Raw genomic sequence first — 23,431 nt, 5'->3', positions numbered from 1 at the left:
TTTCAACCACATTAGGCTATAATATAAAGCCACTAAGAAAGTAAGAAACTATGGTTTTCATAACATGAGGATAAGAAGTGACGTTCTCAATATGACAACCAAAAAACAAATACAAGGTCTGGGATAAGAAGAAACTGGACCGAATTGCAGTCATGATCTCTTGCTCTATTAAAAACACCCTAGCGGTTCAGCTTACTGCTGAGAAGCCAAGAGTAGATAATAGAAATCACTAAGACATTCAACTCCAGCTTTTCTGGCTGATGATAGAATAGTGTTGATTGGCCTTTCTCAGACACAACCTGCAGCAATGAAATCCACAAAGCAGAGACCTAGATGGGTCTGGTGGGACAGGGACACAGAAAACACAGGAAAGATTGTTCAGATGTCACAGCAACCAGGCATCTGAATAAAATGAAGCATCTGGAACAATCACTTGATCGTTGTCTTATATCACTTTTCTAAGTAATCATTGAATTTGCTCTTCAAGTAGATAATCCACTTTGCGACAAGGTTCCTTTTCTGTTAGTTGGTAAACTACATGTTCTGTCAGATGTGTTGACTGCTTTCTCTGGTTTCAGGAATGAAGCAATGAAATAACCCTCTGCAGAAATCTTTCTTTGTGCTCCCCAGGATGGAACCATGCCAGATGTTCGCTCAAATCACACAGTTAAATCTCCTTTGATTTTCTCTCAAGTGACATAACTCGTTGCACTGCCTTTAGCACTACTCATCCTATAGCTCACGCCTTCAAGGGATCCTTTAAATTGACTTACGACCCAGATGTGTTTCTATCCAACACCTGAATTTAAGCCAGTGGTTCTTCCAGGCCACTATGTAAAAATCCATCTGTTTGCAATAGTTTAATACAACCCTTGCCTTGCTTTTTACACTTTTAAATTTGTTTCATAATTTGTTCTTTCAGTGTCCCCCTTTCTTTCTCTGCTCTAGAAACCTCTACCACAAACACACAGCCATGGGATTCGCCATGGGATTATTTGCTTATGGCAGAAGACAAAGCACCGACACAAAACCTCTCAGAGCTAGTTCCATATTCATTGCAGCATCTACAGCCTGACAGGAAACTATCCCCTAAATTACTATTATTTTTTAACCTCAGTCAGCTAATTCTAGGAAATTAAAATCACAACAGCCCTTGCCACAGAACACACAGAATATGATCTGTATTGCTTCTTCTGGCTCTAGACCGATTACTGCCTAGAAATCCTACGGTTGGGGCTTACTGGCATCACTGCTGAAAAAGGAAGAAAATAAAGGTAACTTCAGGTTCCATTAGAAACATAAACTACTCAGGGGTGTGACCTGAGTGTGGGAAGGAATATTTCCTTTGATTTTCAGGAGAGTCATGTGGAGCCTGTATTAAACAGAGCCAAATGTTACCCCCTCCTGGAAGTTTTTAAGGAGGATATTACAGACTGCACAAAAAGAAAAATGTTTGAAAGTGGCTTTTAAAGCATCATGCAAGATTTAACAGTGCAATGCATTAATACTTTGACCACAGTGTTTTTAAAACATACAGGGTACTTGCAAGCACTATTTAACTGCCACAAGAATACTCTTCCATAATTGCTTTAAGGACGAAAAGCTTTCCTAATTCTTTATTTCCTGGGACAGAAAATCCCAGGGTAGCCAGCAAACTTGTATCATACGTGGATGACAGAAACACAGCTGACTGCAAACGCAAGAAGTGTTCTGCCAAAACACATTGACTGACAAAATGTATTCCCATAAAGTAAAAGCTCTTTGGGTTAAATTTACTCCAGGCACGCACGAAAGCACCCAAGTAGAATCTGTCAACCTTATGAAATGCATTTTTAGCCTAGCTCCTTAAACAAGTATGACATACATTATTATAATGTCTGTCATTTAATAACCTCTAAAAGCTTTGACCAGTTTCAAACAACTTTGCAGAGTTATTAAGAGGTATCAATGATATAAAGTACCTAGTCGTTTTCATGAAAAAGGCAGTTAAAGAAGGGAAATCTAGAGGAAGGAAAGGCCACAGAGCGCAATCAGCATTTATTTAACAGTAGAGAATCCATACAGAAAAGTGCTACAGAAAAGCAGGATTTGCAGGTTTTACTGCTTATGGGATTTTCTGTTTTGGAGAGATCTGTGTCCTGGGAGCAATTTGTGCAACTAAGCCAGGTTTAGAACATTATGTTATGCACCCTTCTATGGCAGTGATCAGAAGTTGACACAGACGGTTTATTTTTAAAGGAAAACAGATTCTCAAACTTCTACTATAGCGAAGCATGAGCTCAGCTCTATTTTACATTACACATCAAGCTTTTTAGAAGTTCAGACTCCAAAAGCAAGGCTAGTATGGCTACACAGAAACAGTGAATGCACAGCTACTCTGAAACTTGCTGGAAAGTGTCCCATGGGAGATACTGGCCAATGATTTCCTAAAGCCAAAAATCAGTAGCATTCAAATAGAACAAAGGCAACCTACCCAAACAAAATATCCATTTGAAAGGACTTAGTAAATAGTGCCAGGTTTCCATATTCCAAATGGCTTACAAACAGATACTTTACATATTACTTCTAAGAGGACCTGATTTTCATATCAATAACTGAGGAGCAGACCTGAAAACTACTGTCAGGTAAAGGCTTTGACAATGTCAGACCCTCACCTGTGTTATGGTATCTATTTTTGCCAATGACATACATAGACGAGACCCAAAGTGAACTATTCAATTAACAGCCACAAGTTCTAGGCAAATTTCTCCTCTCTCAGCAGTTCCCTCACGTCTCTCTTACATTCTAAGATCTTATTTCAGTAACATTCCTTTTACTGCATTATTCTAACTCCTGCTACATCTATTTAATTTGCAATCATCATTTCTTCAAAGACAGTGGACACAAAGTGGCCCAATATAGTCAGCAGACTTCTGAAAACCATCCGGTTAAGCAGTACCCAATGAACATGGAAACCATGTGGCTGAAATGATCTAGGGAACCTACATGACCTAGGTTAGGAGAAAACTTGAGGTAGACATGACTGGGGGAAAAAGCAGGAAATGCAGCAATAGAAAGGGCCACTTTCCAAAACTGTGAAGTTCTGGCAAAACTCAGAAACTGAAGAATTCTGCTAACAGCAAGAAAACGGCCGAGAATTACCCACTCCATTAAAGAGGGAAACAGATTAGCAGCACACCTCTAAAAGGGAAAGAAGACAGAATAGTGAAGCAAAATTAATGGGGAAAGTACTTAGTCAAGGAGGCAGCAAATGAGCTGAGAAGACAGTCAAGCCATGGACATGCTGACATGAGGACACCACCCTACAGGCTGACCCATGATCACAAGCACTATAAATTATTAGCAAGATGTGATTCACTTGGTTGTCCTGTAAACCTCCGAGTCAGACAGATGGCAACACGTTACCTTTCTAACATAAGAAACGGCATCTTCCTCCGTGTAGACCTCTGCGCTGACCCCTCCTCTCCTGCGTCGGGCTTTTACCACTGGGTTGGGAGGAGGAGGGGAAATCTCGTCATCATGAGAATCAGACTGGGAACTGGATTTCTGCCGAGCCAGTATTTGTTTGCATTCTTCCTGCAAGGCAAAAAGAGACAAATGCAACAGCTCTTACGTATATAAGACTCAATACGCTCTTCATCTACAACTCTCAGCAACCACTTCATTTCTACATTTAGACATTTGTCAATTTACACACGTGTATTGGTCAAAGAAAATGAAAAATTTAACATGAGCAGCAGGAAGGACTGCCACTAACTACAATACATATACGGGTATCATCACTAATTGACCTGTCCAACTCTTGCACACATAATGGAAACCAATGTATAAGCTGCAGACATTTCATTGCAGCTAGTCCTGGATGAGAAACAAAAAGAACAAACCTCTTTTGCTTACTCTCCAACATCACAGCTGTTATTTTCTTAGTTCGCTTGTACATATCTTGGTCTCTTGCACAGAGAACATACCAGAAGTCACATGTCGATATATTAGGTATGTTTCTTCATCTTGCTCTGCTTTGCAGGCTTACTATCACCAGAAAGAACAAAGATGCTCCCTACTAGAGAATTTCTGCCATATAAGAGATTTACAACCAATGGGATTACTTCCAAGGAAAAAAATCCAAGGTAGGCTCCAGAGGACTACAAAAAATGACAGCTGGCTTAGCATCAGCTGGCCAATAGGGAGGTTATTCTCCAAAGTCCACATTCATGGAACAGAGCTAAATACGAAGGGGAATCCCTGGAGAGATAGTAACAAGAGCAGGAAACAGTACACAAGATCTGCAAGACAGGATGTGAGAGTTGCAAGATGCTGTCAGTTCATGCACTGAATTATCTGACTTCTGAAGAATTAAGAAAACAAAATTACCTGTAATCGTAATATTTTCAGGAATAAAATCTGCAAGTTCTGTGTTAAAAAATAAAAGCTACAATTGCGCAGAACTGCCGGTTCTACACACACATGGCTACTGCAAGTAGTAGTTTGTGTCAGAGCCCCATCTCCTGTTCTTCAGCTTCCTGCTGCCTCTTCAGTGACTGCTCAGCTTGCTCTTTCCAGCCTTCTCTGACCTTGATAAGGCGGGGGGGGAATGGAAGCAGGATGGGCCGTGCATTCAGCCTTCAGCTCGTCCCATAAAGGAAACTGAAGAGTTTGTGCAGCAGGGAGACATGAACATTGTCAGGAGACACACTGACTTGGACAGCAGTATTCTGGTAATTTATTTGCTGTCATCTATTCCATTGTCATATGCATTAGATGCACTCTGATAGAGTTATGTTGATCAATGTATACACAGTCAGCTATCAGCAGACTACTCACTAAACGACTAGTATTTTTGAGAGAATTCATATTAGCAGAGTTGCAGGCTACACAGAAGAAAAACAAAAATATATCAATGCTGAGGCTCCTGCACGCCCAATAAAATCAACTTCCCTTTGATAGAGATACCAGAACCTGGCCTCTGTCTTATACAACTGATTTCCGATGAGACTGAACAATTACAGCTAGTAAATGGAGGCAGCGGAGGAGGAAGGATCTGGGAGTAGCAGTGCTAGACATGTGGCCAATTACCAACATAGCCAGTTGGTCTTATTGACACAGGAAATGAGTTAGAGTTAACTCATCAGGTATGACACTAGAAGAGTGGTACAGAAAATTGGCAAAAGTTCACAATTTTTAAGCTTGCAAGAAAAACAGATGATTAATATATGTTTTGCCACCGATGTTTACAAATGTCTGACAAATCCAGTCATGCCACTTGTCTTTTCTGGTCTTATTCCAGTTTCTTTCTTCACCATCACTGACATCGCCCGTTATTAACTTAAGGAGCCTTTCACACTGATCTGCAATGTATCATTGCTAGTTGAAATAAATAACAAAACAGTATTTCCCATGTTGCGTAGTTCAAAGTAACAAGTCACACATTCTTGTTTTGACTAAAGGATTATTAAAATATTTAAGAGACAAGCACAGAGATAAAATTTGGAGGACTGACTAAAGATTTGACTTTTCAAGGTCCTGACCTGCCTCAGAAAGTGATGAGTTCTTTCTGATATCTTTTTTTTTTTTAATTGGAATTAGTAGACTACAATTCCTGGGTCACAGCACAGTCAAATTAGGTGATGTAAGCAGACGAAAACAAACAGGCTGACTTCAGATGTATTAAATTCTTACTGGAACTTTTCCAATTCAAATTTCAAATAATAGTACTGTATATGTAACAAATGACTCAGCTAGATTTTCCTATTGTGTAAAAACTGCAAGTCCTATTTAAGCATTCTCATCAACTTCTTCCCCACATACAACTGCTCTCTGACTACCTCGAGCTTCCTTAATTACAATTATACACTTGCAGAAATAAAAACATTATAAATAAAAGTATGTGGGCTACGTGTTTTCATTATATTTGACACCTAGTCATCAAAACCAAACCTATGACTGAAGAATTTGAAATAATGTTCGTGGGTATTTCAGCTCATGGATCTCTGACAGTGTAACGTTCTCTTTTTACACTAAATGAACAAAATCAAATGCACCTTCTTCATTAGCTTAACTGAAAGGTAATGAAGACCCTTCTGAACTGTAAGCAGTTGAAAGTATACTAAAAGGTAATTACAACAAGAAGGCAGTCAGGTAACTATTTAATTGTATGCAGCACTTTCACAGCTCTTTTTATACATGGTACATGCACTCACAGAGAAAAGCAATAGTTTACCCCATTTGAATATCAAATATACACCTCTTTTCCAGTACGCATGTAAAAAAGGCACTTCTAAGGAATTAAGAAATATCATCTCCTCTGCCACATAACAGATTTATATGAGAAAGCAAGCTCAGTGAGATAAAATTAATATCGTAAAGCATGCTTTTAAACCCAAATACTTTTTAAAGCCAAAAAGATATTAAAGGATTATAAAAGTGAGTTACCATATGATTCATTTTAAAAGGAAGTCTCTTCGCTACAAACTCCTTTTATATAAACAGCAGATAGTTGACTGGCTGGCTTTTCCATATGCCGCTATCTGTAGTCTAGGTAAGATTTCCATTACTGAACTAAAAGGTGCCTTTTGAAAATAAAAGCGCAGACTGTATCCTGGGTTAAGCTTTCACAAAGCCGTCTTCCATATATCCTGGAGTAAAAGCGCACAAATACAGCAAGTACTTTAAAGGAGGAACAGACCCTCTGAAGAGCAGTTCTTCAAATGGGGATCTTCAGACACGGCTTGATGTGGATGCTTGTGCAGAACTCCTTTCAAGTAAACACCTCACCATCTTTTGTTGTCATGACAACAGGCTATCTCACTCGCTATTCAAATGGCACAGATAATTCACAATGGCAGAGCAATCGTATTTCCCAATTATGCCCACCTTAAAATGAGGTACTGGCTTCAGCGAGTTGCTTCCGACCTGTGCAGCAAGGTAAGATGTGGCTCTCCAAAAGACAGGGTCTGATTCAGCTGTCCATATTTCTACATCCAGTGCTGTTTTGGGTGACCTTGCCTGGCCTTCCGCTGCCAGTCCAGAAGGTCAAGCCCTTTGTCGTACCTACCAGCCCCAGTGGGCATCCTGTATAATTCAGGGAGCATTAAACGGCAATGTGAGCCATGTGTGCACAGCTGACTGAAGCCTCCCGAGTCATTGCTACAGTCCAGTATGTGATATATTAACACACCCCAAATCTACAAACCATCACTGCTGTGTGACAGTAATGCCCTGTTTCATATATATCTGATCTAATCCTACTTCTGTGAAAAGCGTGTCGCAACTGATTAAAAACTTAGCTGCAGCTCTGAACAAGCCTTCCCTGTGATTTCTGGGGGAGATGGACTGTAAAACTGGAGTACCACAGCTGAATTCAATGCTAACCAAGCCATAAATTGGAAAGGTAAGAAAATACACCATCTTTGCAACAAATTTAAAGAAAACAGATGCAACAAATACATCTGTAGTCGCCCATTTATCTTTTGGGCATTCACCTCTGGCTAAGACAATGGTGCTGCAGGAGACTAATGTATAAAACACAGGAATTCAGCATGCTGTCATCAGTGCACAGGGTCATTGCCTTTCCTGATTAATGTTTTTAGGAGTTTTTAATGAGTTTAAACACTGTAAGTGAAGCGACCACAATGCTAAGCAAGTTTTTAGCTTTACTCTTTCTTTCAGACTACTGCTGAGGAGCACACAGGCTTCCTGACCCAGCAGCTTTCTTCTCTCTTAGCTGGAGCATTTCCAAATAGAAATTCGCTTTCAGTACTTCCTCTCCCAGTCTCTCCTTTCAGGCTTTGTCACTGTCTGGAAACACAATGTTTAAGTTCAAGGAAAGATAGCACCTGACAAGGCTCCAAATCACTGTATAGCTTTACAACAACATTCCAGGAAGACTTTTAAAAGCAAGTCAGCCGTTAGGTATCACTGCTCTCTACCTCCGCTCTGCTTCCTACAACTTACTCATTGTGTTCAAAAGGAACAACACAAAGCGCACTCTAAATGAAATATTTTCTGTCTCTCTCTTTTTTTCTTCCTTTTTCCCCTCAAGCACGCTCAAAGTTTTCTGACTGACAGACCCGGAATCTGCTTTTGTTTTATCCACAGCAAATGCACAGCCCAGTTCATATGCAAGCAACTAATCTCTCTTTGCACTGGAACTGACCCAGAGGAAACATTATCATTTCTGGAGACTGACACAATGATTTATAGCAAACCACTCCATTGGAAGCACAGGAACGACTGATTCCATCACTGAAAGTGAGAGAAATTTGGGAGGTCTTAATGTCTTTCCCAGCCTTTTCTTTGTCACAGTACACAACTCTACTATCTTTTAAGATCATTCAGGCTTGTAATGTGAGACCTTTCACACAATCCTAACCATTGGTCCACTGCCTTCTGGATGTTAAATGCTTTCTTCTACAGCATCACTAAGAAATCCCTTTAACATCCACCCCTCCTACTAATGTCTTTATCCATTTCATACTTATCTACCATTTTGATTACTACCACTGCAGCTTCTGTGGCCTCTCTGCATCTTAGTTCATTCCCAATTTCCAATCTAGGCAAAGTCTCCTGCCAAAAATCCACCTACTCTTCTGTGGCTCTGCCTGCATCGCTCGCCTTCTTGAATCCCTTTACTGGCACCCTCTTACCTCCTGCAACATATTAACACTTCTTGTCCTCCCCTTTGGTGTCTTGCAGTATCTCGACCCATCACCACCTCTTCCCTTCTTACTTTATTGTACGTAAGAAAGAAAGAATACATATGAAAGAAAGGTTATCTTACAAAACACAGACCATATTTCTGATTCTTAAAGACTTTTAGAATCAAAGAGAACTGTAGCCAACACTTCTGACTTTTAAAAGCCAAATAATAATGTATGCATGCATACCTGGTATAAAAAAGAAACATGCCTGCAGAAAGCTCTATTTCTACTGGATAAAAGTAATTTAAACTAAAATGCAAAAATATTATGGTGCATTTTTCAGCAACAACCAGAATGCCTAAGTCACTTTACAGTTTTTAATCACTGGATATGTAATGCCAAAGCTGCTTATTTAATTTTCATTCTAGCCATCTAACACAGCAGACACTTATTCTGAACAAAACACCACCAAACTCAACAAGACCTATTACATGAACAAGGCAGAAATGCACCACCAGAGCACAGGCAAAAAAAGTTAGCAATTGAGGCTTCCAACAAAGAGGGAATCATAAATGCTAGCATGTCATGTTGCTCCTCAAAATACTTCTATTGTGTAGGCCTACTTAACGTTTAGAAGCATTCTGACACCCTCAGATCAAATGTGCTGCTGAAAGCAGGGAAGGTTACTCAAAATCTCGTGTTCCCTACGTTATTCCAGAGTGGAAATCATTGCTAAAACATTGCCACATTTTCCTCTCCTCCATAAAATCCCACTCGATTTACTCTACACAACTTGCCAGTAAATCAAAACCTAAACATCTATGGACGTATTTTGATGTCGGGTTTCCCAGAGCCCACTTTCTCCGCTCCCCAGCGTCTTGCTTAGGGGTGATGTGGAGCTGGCAAGCTGAGCTCCCTGGGAGGCACAGAACCTCCCCAGCTCCAGCCTACGAAACTGTCAGGGTACTGCTCCAACCCAGGCTGCCAGGCAGCAAGCACAGAGTCGCAGACAGGCACAGCACGAAGAAAAACAGTAGTTTTCCCGCATTTCAAAACCTAACGTGCTTTTCTTAATTGGAACAGAGCCAAACTTCAAATTATCCTAACTCTGCTGTGAGAACTGCTGTTCTCCACTCAGTCCTACTGCTGTTCACTTGGACATTCCCAAACCCCATTCTACGTGCCTAATTAAAATGACTTCGTGCAGCACTAAAAATATTTTAAGAGAAAGAGCAATCTTTTTATGCAGTTAGGAGATTAATGATTAACTAATAGAGTGCAGTGGACCGCAGCATCTACATAACTTAAAAACAAGAGCAAATCCAAAATACATCCTCATATTGGAAGTCTGTTTTGGTTTTTACCATTTTTACAGTCTCTTTCCTTGCTATCATTTCTATTTGGCATGCCCCACAGCTTAAAATAATTACTGTGGGAAAACTGTCAAAGCTTAACTCTTTTCCTCAAGTTATCTTCTACAACGGGGAGACAATAAAAGGAAACAATATAGTTTAGTGCCTTTGAGAAAAGCTACTGCCTAGCCTTGGCTAGACAATCAGCCTTAATTGAAAGGCTCAACAGTTCTCAGAGCGCCTTGCCCAATGCACTATTGAAAACCACACAGCAAGAGAATTAGGACAAATTGCAGGAGTACAGTCTCAACACTATCCATCCCATAATCTTACGTTTGACCTTGCATGAAATGAGTTGCAATGTAGTCCAACAGGCCCCTCAAACTCAAGCCAACATAGTGAAGGATTTGCTGGACTGCAGACAGATGCTGGGCTGGACGTTCAGCCAGCTCTGCAAGCACCAATTCCAATAAGATCAGGATTTCAAAGTGGGCAAACTCTTTTTTGGAACTTGATTAGTGAAACAGGGCTTGAGGGCCCCTAAATCAGCTTAAGAGCTGTGCATCTGACAGAGCTGACTAAACTGGCTGAGAGCCTCTAACATGCTGCGGTCAGAGGCGTGCTTGAAGGGATGTCCCTGCTCCTAGCTGTATAGGTCCATGAGCATCAAGAGAGGAAGAGTTGGCTGCTCTGTTAAAGGCAAGAGCCTTACTTTGGTGTGGAAGCTAAATCCAGTCCTACAGAGAGAGGATGAAACAGGATGTGTAGTGATGTAATTACCTACAGGCAGTGATGAGAGTGCCTGAGCAGTGGCCAGGCTACCAGCAGCTGGCCATGAGAGAGTTAACACACCACCTGAGCTGGCATCCTCAGGAGACAGCAACAACACTAACTTGTGCCAGGACGCTTCAAATCCAGAAACCTCATCTATCTTACACTATGGCATCACTGATAGGATAAGCAGAGTTATTATTTTTATATAAATGGGAGTATTTCTGATAACATCTACTGATAGCAGTGAAACCAGTTATATTTAGTCCAAGCTTCCCCTTATTGTGGAACTAAAAATGAAACAGGTGTTTTCAATTAGTCAATAATCTAAATAAAGAGAAGGCACTGAATATTTGCACTATAAGCACTAAAAACTTCATCAACAGAATAGATTACCCCTGTACTGACTGTACTTATATTCTTCCTAAAAATGATAACATTCATAAAGCATTATAATTTCTTCCTGAGTTACACTAGTCTCCTGAGTCTCCGTTATCATTTTTGCTTTTTTTAAAGAAAGCATTCTAAGGGCAAAAAGCAGTTACCTCAGTATAAATCAAACTACTGGCATCCTCCTGAGATGTAGGAGCAAGACAAGATGAATTAACAGCACAAAAAGACGTGATCTTGTGCTATAAATCTTCAGGAGGGTGAGTTGCACCTGAATAGTTGCAATCTGGCTGTATGCAGACTGTCTGAACTCAAAGTAATAATGTGAGCACATAGTTTTGTGGTTTTTTTTTTGTTTTGTTTTTTGTCATTGGTTGGTTGGTTGGTTTTTTAATGGAAAAGGAGCTAAGACTTGCTTTAAGTCACTGCATATTCTCTACCTGATGCTTAAGCTCTTAACATGTTAAATATGTTTTCCCTGATAAACATTCTTTTATGCAGTTTTACTTAGAAATTAGTTTAAACTCCATCAGAGAGATTTTTTGAATCTGCAAACAAAAGATATTGCCACTACTTTTTCTAAATAAACAATCAGCTGTCTAACATAACACCTGTTTCACCAACTCAAACCACAATCCCGCCTAGCCTTATATCCTACCCATAGCAGTGGTTTAGGGAAAGAGCATAAAGAACATTTCAAGCAAAGTGATCCTTCTAGCACGTAACATTCAGTAATTTCAGGAGTTTCCAAAAGAGATGCTTTATCAAAGCCCCTGAGTTTAGCAGCTAACAACGGACATTCCCTCCATTCAAGAATTTAATCTATTGGGACCATAATTTTGGTCTCAACAACTTCCTATGACAATGTGCTGTGCAAATCCAATGCACCTGAAAGCATATTTTTTCCATGCATGTTTGGGGTTTTCTGTTTTTAAAAACTGCTGGACATCAGTTTCAATGGACTATCGCCTGTCCTGCTCAAGAAATAGGGAAATTCTGCTTTCACCTTCTTCACCCTCCACCTTTCCCTTAATCTCCTGTGTTTAGGAAAGTTTGCTAAATGGGTGTTTTTTCTTGTTTCTGTTCCAAGACTGAAACAGTCGCCCTCTCCTAACAATTCTTGTGGCTGACTGCAGCAGTCCCAGAGGTCTGACTTCAGCACACACAGAACGACCTGAGCTCCTGAGCTGATTTTAATCTAGCTCTCTTAGGTACTGCTATCAGAGAAGTGGCAGTAGCACAGGCTGCCCCAGCCTCCTCAGAACTGCAGTTACACAGCACCCAGTGCTCCCACTGTTTTTTTGCTATCAGCATCTTGGGTAGCTCAGGTATGTTCACACATGCTTTAGCAACATTTCTGACCAGAGCAGACACCACCCAACTGCTTTGCAAGCTTTAAAAGATACAGAAATATTTTTCTTATTAATCTTTATCACACTGCTTAGTTAATGCATATTTTAGATAGTTTTTCTTCTGTAGGATTTTCCTTCCAACCATAACCTCTCCCCAGCTTATCTTAAAGGAATGAGTTATACTTAGCATAATCACCTACAAGAATTAAATTCACTGTTTTGGTCAGGTTCTGGTGTAAGTTCTGAAAAAAATGTAAATACTGGGTGAGACTACTGTTGCAGAATAAAAGTCTGATGTTCAAATACCTTTGGTCCTGAAACTCTTTATTATACATTAAAAACTGTACCTTACTAACTGTGAATGAATTTGCAGTTTAGAGACCTAGTTTACAGCAAACCTGTCACAAACTTTATTTTTCTGCTCAACCTGTCTGCGTACGATATTGTCTAACACCACAAGGTGGAGCTACCCAAACAACCTCATTTTGCTCCATTTAATTATAGAGGTAGGGGCCAGGGTTCTCCCAAACTCTCTTTTTTGGATGGTACCTTAAGACACGCAGCATCAGCCTGGGTCCATAAAACCACTACCAAATCACAGCAACCCGTGGCATTAAGTACCACGTGCAACACGGTACTTCTCTTCTTGTATGTGCACACGGCAACAGAAGGCACCAAGAGAGCGCTCAGATCTAGCAGGTACCAGCAATTACTTGCTCTGCTGGCAAAGCCATTGCACTAAAATACAGTGCACACAAAATGGCTTCATCAAAATACTTGATAATATATACCTATTACCAATACCTAAACATATACTGCAGGTTCCTCCTGTTTCCCCTCTTTTGTGCCATTTTTTTCACTAGTTCTACTTCTTACTATAACTTTTTTCTGTTGAAATAAAGTCTAGCTTAGCCTGGCAAGACAACTTCACCTTTGATCACATAATCATGGCACTAACCAGTTAGACACTAATGAAAGTTTTGCGGTCTCAAGGATAGCTGAAAATAGAAGTCTCTGCCTCCAATTTCTTAGTAATTAATTTTTTTATATAATGTAAGAAGTAGAGATAAAAGATAGGTTCCCTGCTGTTTGTTTTTTTTTCCCCCGATATGCCTTGTTTAGTTCTCAAGTGAACAGGACGTAATTACAGCTGTTAAAATAACACCAAAATTTCTTAGCTAACATCTATTCCCCCACTCCAAAAAAAGCCAATTAATATCACTAAGGGAAGGTTTTCCTCACTTCATCCACCAACAAGAAGTTCTATACAGCCATAGGAAAATTTACAACAAATTATTCAAAAGAAAACATTACATAATTTTTTAAATCTAAGGTATCTAAACAATTTTCAACTCTTTTTTTTGTGCTCAGTGGAATGTTAAAGATTTGTACAAAGTAACTGTTAACATGATCAGAGCAGATGTCATTTTGAAGTTTGTAGGTCACACCGTATAAAAATGACTCGAGAACTACAATTCCAGAATACAGAAACTTAGGCTGACTCCCAGCATTACTTTAATCTTAAAGCAAGCAGGTCCTGACAGTATTAAGTGAACAGAAAAATATCTATTAAAATTTTTCTACAATTATTTTCAAAGTTATACTTCTTTAAAAGTATTGTACTTGATACAATAAACTGCAAACTTAAAAGGTAACAAATTTCTTTCTAACCTTGGCATTTCTCCAATTGAAAATGATGTCTGCAGAATCAAACATGAAACTTTAATCTTTAACACTTTATTCTTAAAGTATTTACTCATGTTCTCACTTTACAGCTCTCTCAGGCTGCGTCTACACTGTGAAATACAAAAGTGGCCCAACCGTGGGCCTGAACACTAGCCCAGGACAGTCCGTACCTCTTAACCATTAGCTCATTCCCTGGCTCTGTTCTGAACTGCTCTGACCGACTCCTGCCAAAACAAACCTGCTCTTAGACGTGTTAGACCGAAGAATGATATTTGGGGCCAGTGTCTTGGGGTCAGGGGTTAGTCCCTGGCACTTCTCCATCTAGCAGTACGGATGCAGGCAATGGACCTAACTGATGTCATTAGAAGAGTAGTTAAAACCATTTATGAACCAATCTGATCTTGCATATGATAATAAATTTTGCTTTTCTGACTTTATTTTATGAGATGTGGTAAGAACTAGCAAAATGAAATTAACATTTTTTTGTACTCACCTCTGAGGTAGCTCCAGTACACTGATGTGGATCAAGCTCTACACACTTTCCATGATCTCCTTTTTTAATTACTGGGAAAATATCCCACACTTCATCTCTAAACTGCCCACATGAGTTTCTGACAGATATACTGCTATTCTGCTGCTCTCTTCAGTGGAACATATTGTCTATTTTAATTAGACTGTCTATTTTAACATGACTGGAAAATAACCCCAGAATACCACACTGTAGTGGAAAGAAACATTCCTTTGTTTTAGAAAATTATGCTTAAACTCAAAGACTTTCACTCCTCTCCCCACACAGGAGCAAAATAAAAGTACACACACTGAGTTAATAGCAAATATGCCATATCACGTACAGCTCATTCCCATTAAAAAAAATCTGTAATAGACAATTGCTAAACTCACAATTCAATTAAGACTCTTCAGAGTAACTACATATGACAAGTATCTTCGAAAAACAGGGTAAAACTTATTCAAATTATTTCTTTACCAAGTCAATCAAAACGTGGATATCCCCCACATTTACAAAATTAGGCCTTGATTCTGCAACTAACCTACGAAAACTCATTGTTTTCTCGCTAAAAAAGGGCTTTGCTTGTCATTGCTGCACAGAACACTGGATGAACTGGATGATGCTAGAAGCATAATTAAACTTGTTCATATCCAACACCAGGCAATTAGAAACCATGGCTCCCTTAGACCAACTCTGTGCAGAAAGAAGAAAAATACTGTAGAAGACCCTTTGAATTTACAACTCAAGAAGGGACAGCTACTCTTCCTGACCACAGACTTCCTTCCACAATATTATGTAACCAACCAAATCAAAATATTATCCTTCAGCAGAAAACCCTTCACAGTGCAATTCATCTCAAGAAAGTCCTCAAGAGATGGTTGAGCAAGGAAGTCAAACTGCTGTGGGAAGAATTACACTGCTGGAAACCTCCAGAAGCATCCTAAAGGCTTTAGACTCAGAAGGCTTAGCTCACAGGCTGCAATATTGCTTGCTTCCATACTAAGCATGACAATCACTGAATTTGATGTCTTGGGACTGGCTGTTTCTGAATCATCTCTCATGATATGCAATAATATAATCAATATCCTAGTATAGAATTCTAGTGTCTTATGTTTTTTGGGAAATAATAGGAGATTACATAAAAGAACAATTTCTCAAGGGTAGGAACTGACAACCTCTCTGAATTTGCCTGTAAGATCAATAAAGCAAAACTCCTGCAGAAAAACAACTCAAGTAATCCCAATAGTTATGGAGAATATTCTAAAATACTACAGCAAATTTTAACGTATTTTGCAAAAGTGGTACTTATCCTTCTAGGCAGGAAATTCAGAATGGAATACATTAAAATGGAAACCAACTCATAACACAATAAAGGAAATTCAACGGATTTAATTCTCTTGAAATGGGGTCTTGGCTGTTAGAAGTCTAGCATATGCAGAACAAAAAAAAACACTTTTTTTTTTAAATAATGAGCAATACAACACAAAATATTTTGTACTTCCTATCCCTTTCTGATGTTCCCAGCATTATTATTAGGTTTCCAGTAGAGTAAAATGTTTGCACTTTTTTTAAAGCTACACAAATCTGGCATATACCCACTCATACAAAAATTTATCTGAAAAGCAGAGAAACAATGAGAAATGTATACAATACTTGTATCACCAGTAATAGATCAGCACTATGTTTTATTCATTAGTTAATTGGTCTTGCTCTGTCCTTACAAAATTCTGTTCTTTGAAGGAAAAAAAAAAAAAATACATGAAACTTGTATCTTAAGCCTACAAACCTTATATACTTCCATAAAAAAAAAAAGAACAAATAATCAATAGTCCTCTTAAAATCAAGTATATGAAGAAAGTTTCTGATAGACTGAGGACTTGTATACCTAAGAGTTTGCAGCCCTGTCCTCTCATTATTTCTGGAGCAATCCCATCCCGAGAGAAAAGCTCACACAACATGCTCTTCCTGCAAAAGATACCAGTACATTTCAGTAAGGATCTGCCTGAGAATGTTTTAAAGTATGTTTGCCCCTCTGTACTGCTCTTGAAGACAGACATAGTATATGAAGTCTCTCTGAATGTATCTCTTGATGGAGGATCCCGGGATATGCAATACAGACCAGAAAGAATAATAAAATTAAGTAATCAAACTTTAATCGTTTTAAGAACTTGCTGGTTCCCTGATTTTGTTCGGTTTCAGGGGCAAGGGAAAACCACATCACCTGACACCAGAATGACCAGGGAACAGCAGCACTTTTTGCTCTTGTAGGCAAGTTCTTCCTATAGATCAAAGTTTAGCATGCCATGTATCGTAACACAAAGCATGGTTCTAGGTTTTTGGGTCATTTTAACAAGTTCTGTCTGACAAGAAATTATAATCTTGGCATTACACATCATTTTATATACTATCCAACATTCTGGTAAACATCAGCAAACACAGGGTTGAGGGGTTTTCTTAAAACCTCTCTTTTTAAGAGTAGCTTGCTAATTAAGATTGTAAAGGAAAAATGTACTAAAATATATGAAAATTTTTAAACAATATTTTCAGCTCAAAACCAGAAAATTATAAGTCACCTGAAAACCACTGACCTTTTCTAATTTTTCAAAGTGTTCTCTGAGGAACTTCATGGGTCGATCTGGTTTTGCTATGCAAAGATTTACAATGCATTCTTTTAAAATCTGTTGGATGTTGTGCTTCTGAACATAGAGTTCGCATCCCTTCAGGCTCTCGTCTTCTTCCACATTGCAGGAAGAAGCAGCAGCCATCTTCAGGCTTGTAAACAGTAAACAGACCTAGGTTAAGAAAATGGTGCAAGAAAGAGAGAAAACACAATTCTCAAATCCTTTGTCAGAGTAACGTGGATCAGTGAGGATATTCTAGCACTGCCTGTCGCCTATTCACAAACTGACAATTCAAAACATTTTAACGTTCCGGAAATGCTGAACCATGTCATCTTTGTAAAACCAACACACCGGGAATTACAAAAAGAGCATTTTAACTCCCGGACGCCCACCAACCCTTGGAAATAACGGTGCAGTTAATCATTCAAGGCCGCGAGCTCCAAAACCGCGTATCAAACGGTGGCTTAAAGCCTCTCATTTCTGCACCCCTGCAGCCTCCCCCTCCCAGAAACCCGAATTTGTGTCCCGGGAGGATTTTGGCCTCAGGTAGACCTCGCACCTCGCCCTCTCCCTTTGGGTTTCCAAGCCGGGGCAGCCCAGCAGAGGCGACACGGGGGGACAGGGGCAGAGGCGACACCGGCCCCGGGGCATCCCCCGGGCAGAGCCGGGGCCCACAGCAGGACCCCGCGGAGCCTTCACCCGGCCGGGGAAGGGCCTCGAGGGGCCTCCGTGAGGCTGCTGGGCCCGGGGAGGCTGCGGAGAGGCCGCCGGGAGGCCGCCGGAGCCTGAAGCTGGAGGACAGCGGGTAAATACCTGCCTTGTGGGGCCGGCACGGCGGCTTTCTTCTGCCCTCCCGGAGGAAGGGGCTCCCCCGCCGGTATCCGCAGCGCAGCCTCCTCCTCCTCCTCTTCCTCCGGGGCCGCGGGGCTCCCCCTGCCCTCCCGCACACAAAGGCTCGAGCACGGCCGCCGCTCAGCCGCAGGAAGCCCCGCCGCTGTCACTCACCGCAGGCTCGGCCTCCCCGCCGCCTCCGCCGCACCGGCGGGAGGGCGGCACGGCCGCGGAGCCGGGGGTGTCCCCGGTCTGGGTGTCCCCCTCCCGGGGGTGTCGGTGCGGATCCTGGCTCCCTGTCCCCGGCTCGGCTCCCGGACCCAGTCGTGCTCCGGGGGTGTAGAAGGCACCCCCGAGGGACCCCAAAATGCTCCCCGACAGGCTAGGAGCAGCGTCGTGACAGAACAAATTCAGCACAAGGGTATTTTAAAGGTCTGATTTGAAGTAGTTCTGTAGTTTATTGCATCCTAAGTTAAGCGCGATTGCTCAAGGAACAAGATCCCGATGAACGTATTTTGTTAGATGGGTTGGCTGCCCAAGCAGGGTCATCTAAAGAGCACATGAAGTGTTGTGTAAAGTGCACAAATGCCTCATGAATATGATGTAAGTGCACATAAATGCCATATGAATATAATATGGGTACACATAAACTCGGTGGATATTAAAAAATATATAACAGTGTTACAGAAACCCATGACTTTGCTAACAAGGCAGTTCTGATCCTCCCAGGGAAAAAAAAATGAAGGGGAAAGTGATGCAAATTGAATCATTAGGGTTGGGAAAGTCCTCCAAGATCATCTGGTCCAACCATCACCCTTACTACCACTGTCACCCACTAAACCATGTCCGTAAGCACCACGTCCAGCCTTTCCTTGAACACCCCCAGGGACTGCAATGCCACCACCTCCCTGAGCAACCCATCCCAATGCATGACTGCTCTTTCTGAGAAGAAATGTCTTCTCATTTCCAAGCTGAACCTCCCCTGGTGCAACTTGAGGCCATTCCCTTTAGCCCTACCACTAGTTATCTGTGAGAAGAGGCTGACTCCCAGCTCCCCACACCCTCCTTCCAGGTAATTGCAGAGAGCAATGAGGTCTCCCCTGATCCTCCTCTTCTCTAGACTAAGCAACCCCAGTTCCCTCAGCCGCTCCTCATAGGACTTGTAAAAACTTCAAAAAAAAAAAAAAAGAAAAAAAAAGAAAAGCCACCACGGCTGATACCCAGAAGGCTCCCCGCTACACAGGGGCGCAGCGCCACGGGCCTGCCCTCTTTGCTCTGCTACTGCCCTCAGCCTCAGCACCATCTTTACCACCACCACCACCTCACGGCTCTGTGAGAAGCCGAGGCCGCTGCCCTCCCTCCCAGCTGCCCCCACGGGCCCGCGCCGCCCGTCAGAGCAGCGAGGCCGCACCGAGCAGCGACCGCCACCCCTAGCCCAAGCCCCCCTTAGCAACGCCGCCCCGGCGCGGCCGTAAAGCGCGCGGCCGTAAAGCGCTCCGCCCGCCGTCGTAACGCGGCCCTAGCAACGCGGCCGCGCTTCCTTAGCGACGGCGGAGCATGGCGGCGGGGGCGGCCGAGGTGGGGCAGGCCCTGAGCCGGGCCCTGAGCTCCCTGCAGGGCCCCGACTGCGGCCGGGCGGCGCGGCTGCGGGCCCTGGAAGCCATCCGGGCCGAGGTGCAGGAGCGGCCGCTCCCGGCAGCCGTGGTGCAGGAGGTTTTCGGGGCGCAGCTGGTGCGGCCCCTGGCGCGCTGCCTGGCCGGGGACGCGGCGGAGCGGTGCCGGGAGCTCGCCCTGCAGCTCCTCCGCCACGGGCTCAGCCACGGAGATCGGCCCGGGGAGGCGCTGCCCGTGCTCCTGCCGGCCTTGGCCCAGCGTCTCTGCCCGCCGCAGGGCTTTGAGCCCTGCGAGGAGCTGCGCCTCGGCCTGCTGCAGCTCCTGGGCCTCCTGCTGCAGCGCTGCGGGGCCGCCGTGGCCCCCTACCTCTCCGACGTGGTCCGCATCCTCCAGGCCACGCTCCTGGACCACTACGCCGAGGTCAGGCGCGAGAGCTGCAGGTGTGCCGTGGCCTGCGCCCAGGCTGTGCCAGGTGGGGCCCGGGGATGGGCGAAGCAGGGGCCGTGGGCTAATGGGGGCTGCGGTGCCCAGGAGGGGCAGCGGGTAAGGTAGGGGGCAGTAGGAGGTTGTGGGGATGCGGCCAGGAGGGGGTGAGCAGTTACACACCCCTTCACATGAGCTCTCTGTAAGCCACCCCCTCACAGGAGCACTCTGTAAGCCTTGGGGGATCCAGTGGAGAAGAATCATGTGAGGGATGGATGCTGAGTAGTTACAGCACGTGGGTGATAGTGTTTGTGTGGGGGAAGTGCCTGTGGGCTGCTGTTCAGCGCTGCTGTAGTGCAAACATTAATCAGCTTGTTTGTAGTGGTACAGAAATCATCTTGCTCAAGATCTGTCACCCACCTCGAAAAAGGCTTGCCTGAAGTTTCTCTCTCTCCTTCTCTCTCTCCCCTAACAGAGCACTTCCATATGCAGTCAGAATCTCTGATAAACCCATTAATGCAAACAATTTCACACCAGCACTACAGAGTCCGCGTCGATGTAATTCAGGCTACTGGAGCAGTGATACAGTTTGGAAATGGAAAGTCTGTGGATGATGTTCTGTCTCACCTGGCCCAGCGATTATTTGATGAGATTCCCAAGGTGTGGTTTTTCTTCTTTTTTTTTTTCTGGATTTATTTCAAATCTGATTTTTCTTGTTTGTTGCCCCCCTCAATTTTCAGCTTCCATTCATTCAGATGAGGTATTTAAATATCTTGCATACAAGCTTGATCAATTGTAAACTATCCAAAAGCAAGGTGGATGGCCTGTTCAGCTGCTGTCTAATTCTGCAGGCTGTTGAAGTTTATTCATACCTTCATATTTTAAAGGGTGTCTTCAATTCTGTCTAAATTCTTTTGACATCAAAAGAATTTCCTTTCATAAGATGCAGTTGCAACAGTCATTTTGAAATGTGCTACATAACCATAACTAAAATATTTTATTTTTGGAGTGGGTGCATTCCAACTATTTAGCTTAGGCTTCCTTTACAGTAAATGAAGAAAATTGTCATCTGGAGACATGCTGGACAGGTTCAAATTCCAGAGAAATTTACATTTCTCACATTTCCAGAGAAATACTAACCACAACAATTTAGGGTGTTCTGCTTTAGGTCTGTATCGTGTCTTCTTAGAGATGTGTTTTTGTGCAGCACATGGTCTAAGACTACCTAAGCCAGAGAGAGGACACAAGAGGGAGCTTTGTATCTTGCAGCTTACGTAAGATGCTTGCTGCAAGCGAGGAAATCCTGGATTCTTGTTATGTGTCCTGAGACTATTCAAGCGCTTGTTACCAAGCGCTTAGATACCAAAAGCAATTTTTTTCCAGTGTTTACCTGAGTTAATTTAAATAATTTTTTTTTTCCCTTTTTAATCTATTAGGTTCGACAAGCTGTAACAACTGTCATTGGAGAATGGCTGTTGCACCTACGAGACAGATACTCATATTTTCACAAGCTGATTCCTCTGTTACTTGGAAGCTTTACTGATGAAATTCCTGAAAATATGTAAGCAGAGCACTTCTGTTTTTTCTCTTTTTTCTTTTTTTCCCCTCTGCTCCCCAAAATAGGTGGCTTATGTGGCAGTTTTTCTTATTCATGGACGCATTGCTTGGAGAAAAAAAAAAGTTTTGTTTTTAAACCCATTCGTGATAACATTATCTCTGGTAACTTTTGTTTGAATGCTATGTTCAAGTAAGTATGAGAGATGAAGACAGTGAGGGGGACAGAACTATCTTTGGAAGAGATGACCTCTGTCCACTGAGTACATAAACCTAATATGCCTGTTTAAATGATAGGAATGCTTCCCATCCTTCTAGCTGAATTCAAGAATTTGTATTTTCCAGAAGTTTCATTTTAGAATGTTTTCCTTTCGGGGGCACAATGGTATTTTTTATTTTATTTTATGCCTAGGACATTGGCTTGGACTTATTGGGAGAAGATAGGTTTGCAATGGGAGAAAGAGAATGAAGAAGATCTGAAGGATAAGATGGATTTCAGTGTTTCACCATCTCATTATCCCAAAGGAGGTAAGTGTTGCACAGAAAGTGTTTTTTTTTGTTTTGTTTTGTTTTGTTTTACTTCTTGAATAATCTTGAATCCCTGTATGCTGGAACTGCAGCGCAGGATGTGAAATACTCATTACAAGATGTAATATTTGTTAATGTAAAAGGGTAGCATAGACTGACTAATGTTCAGTGGCAAAAGTGATCTTCAGAGAAAGAGGTGGTGGGGGTGGACAGGCTTAGCACTGTTCTAAAAATAACTCTCATAAGAACTTGTATTTAAAAGGGGAAAAAAGGTTTATGACTTGAGAGAAGTTGTACTCTCTTGCTGGGAAAAAATGATGAACGGAATTTAGTTTCATTTCCAGTCACATATACAGTTAGTTACATACCATGTATGCAACTGAAAAAGAGATAAAGGAATGGTGTAGAAGCAGCAGAAAGTTCTGTATTAGCCAGGTGGAGAATGGGCACAGAGATGACAGGAAAGCAGAATGAAAGAACCTTTGAAATGAGTCCTTGGATAATAAGTCACACCATTAAATATACAGAATTTTCATGGAAGAAAAATTTGCAATGAAATGATTTTAAACTTCTCTGTAAGACACTAGGATGCTAACTTCAATCTACCAGCATACATGGAGAGTATGGGAAAAGAAAGAATAATTTCCTTTATTATACACACACACAAAAAAAACAAGATACGCAGCACAGGTAGATAACTTTTTACTACCGTATGATTTATAGGTAGCATTAAAAGTGATACATTTGCAGTAGCATGAAGCATGTGTCCCGTCTCAGGTTCATAAAGTTAATGTTTAAAAATATGCATATGGGTGTTGGTGAGAGAGAGGATTTAAGGGGGTCATTTATTGATTTCTGTACTCATATTTAACAGAACAAAAACTCTTTTGGTGTGAAAGAACAGGTTCATGCTTGACTTGTGCCTCCCTGACAATCACATCACAGAATCCCCAGCAGCAAAATCCTTTCCATGACAGTTGGTTCCGGAGTCCTTTCTCATTTGAAATTACTCTTCTTTTTCTTTTCTCTTCTTTTAAAGTTGTTTTACTCAGTAATGCTGGAATGAAAGGGGAGGCACTTTATAATGGTGACTGGTTTGACAGAACTCTTAAGCTTTGAAGAGTTAAGTTGATCTGTTATCGTTTCTTATATTTTTCCCTATTTG

General features: G+C 41.8%; 2 protein-coding genes across 3 annotated transcripts in view; one reads left to right on the top strand and one right to left on the bottom strand.

The window, feature by feature from the left end:
- PRKAR1B (protein kinase cAMP-dependent type I regulatory subunit beta) overlaps window positions 1-19,489 on the bottom strand; it is a 101,631-nt gene extending 82,142 nt beyond the window's left edge. The window contains exons 1-3 of one of the 2 annotated variants that reach the window (XM_035548748.2): window positions 18,130-19,489; window positions 17,284-17,487; window positions 3,406-3,576 (exon numbers count right to left, since the gene is read on the bottom strand). In XM_035548748.2, the coding sequence (XP_035404641.1) occupies window positions 3,406-3,576; window positions 17,284-17,460 (348 nt within the window). In that variant the 5' untranslated portion in view covers window positions 17,461-17,487; window positions 18,130-19,489. The remainder of the gene's footprint in view (window positions 1-3,405; window positions 3,577-17,283; window positions 17,488-18,129) is intronic. The other variant, XM_035548749.2, reaches the window with a different exon arrangement.
- Window positions 19,490-19,677: 188 nt separating this feature from the next.
- Window positions 19,678-23,431, top strand: part of DNAAF5 (dynein axonemal assembly factor 5) — a 28,688-nt gene continuing 24,934 nt past the window's right edge. The window contains exons 1-4 of the mRNA XM_035549169.2: window positions 19,678-20,233; window positions 20,660-20,844; window positions 21,621-21,745; window positions 22,151-22,266. Coding sequence (XP_035405062.1) covers window positions 19,705-20,233; window positions 20,660-20,844; window positions 21,621-21,745; window positions 22,151-22,266 — 955 coding nt within the window. The 5' untranslated portion in view covers window positions 19,678-19,704. The remainder of the gene's footprint in view (window positions 20,234-20,659; window positions 20,845-21,620; window positions 21,746-22,150; window positions 22,267-23,431) is intronic.

This window comes from Cygnus atratus, chromosome 15 (genome assembly GCF_013377495.2).
Source record: "Cygnus atratus isolate AKBS03 ecotype Queensland, Australia chromosome 15, CAtr_DNAZoo_HiC_assembly, whole genome shotgun sequence".
NCBI lineage: Eukaryota > Metazoa > Chordata > Aves > Anseriformes > Anatidae > Cygnus > Cygnus atratus.
This window is presented reverse-complemented; position numbering and strand designations above follow the sequence as displayed.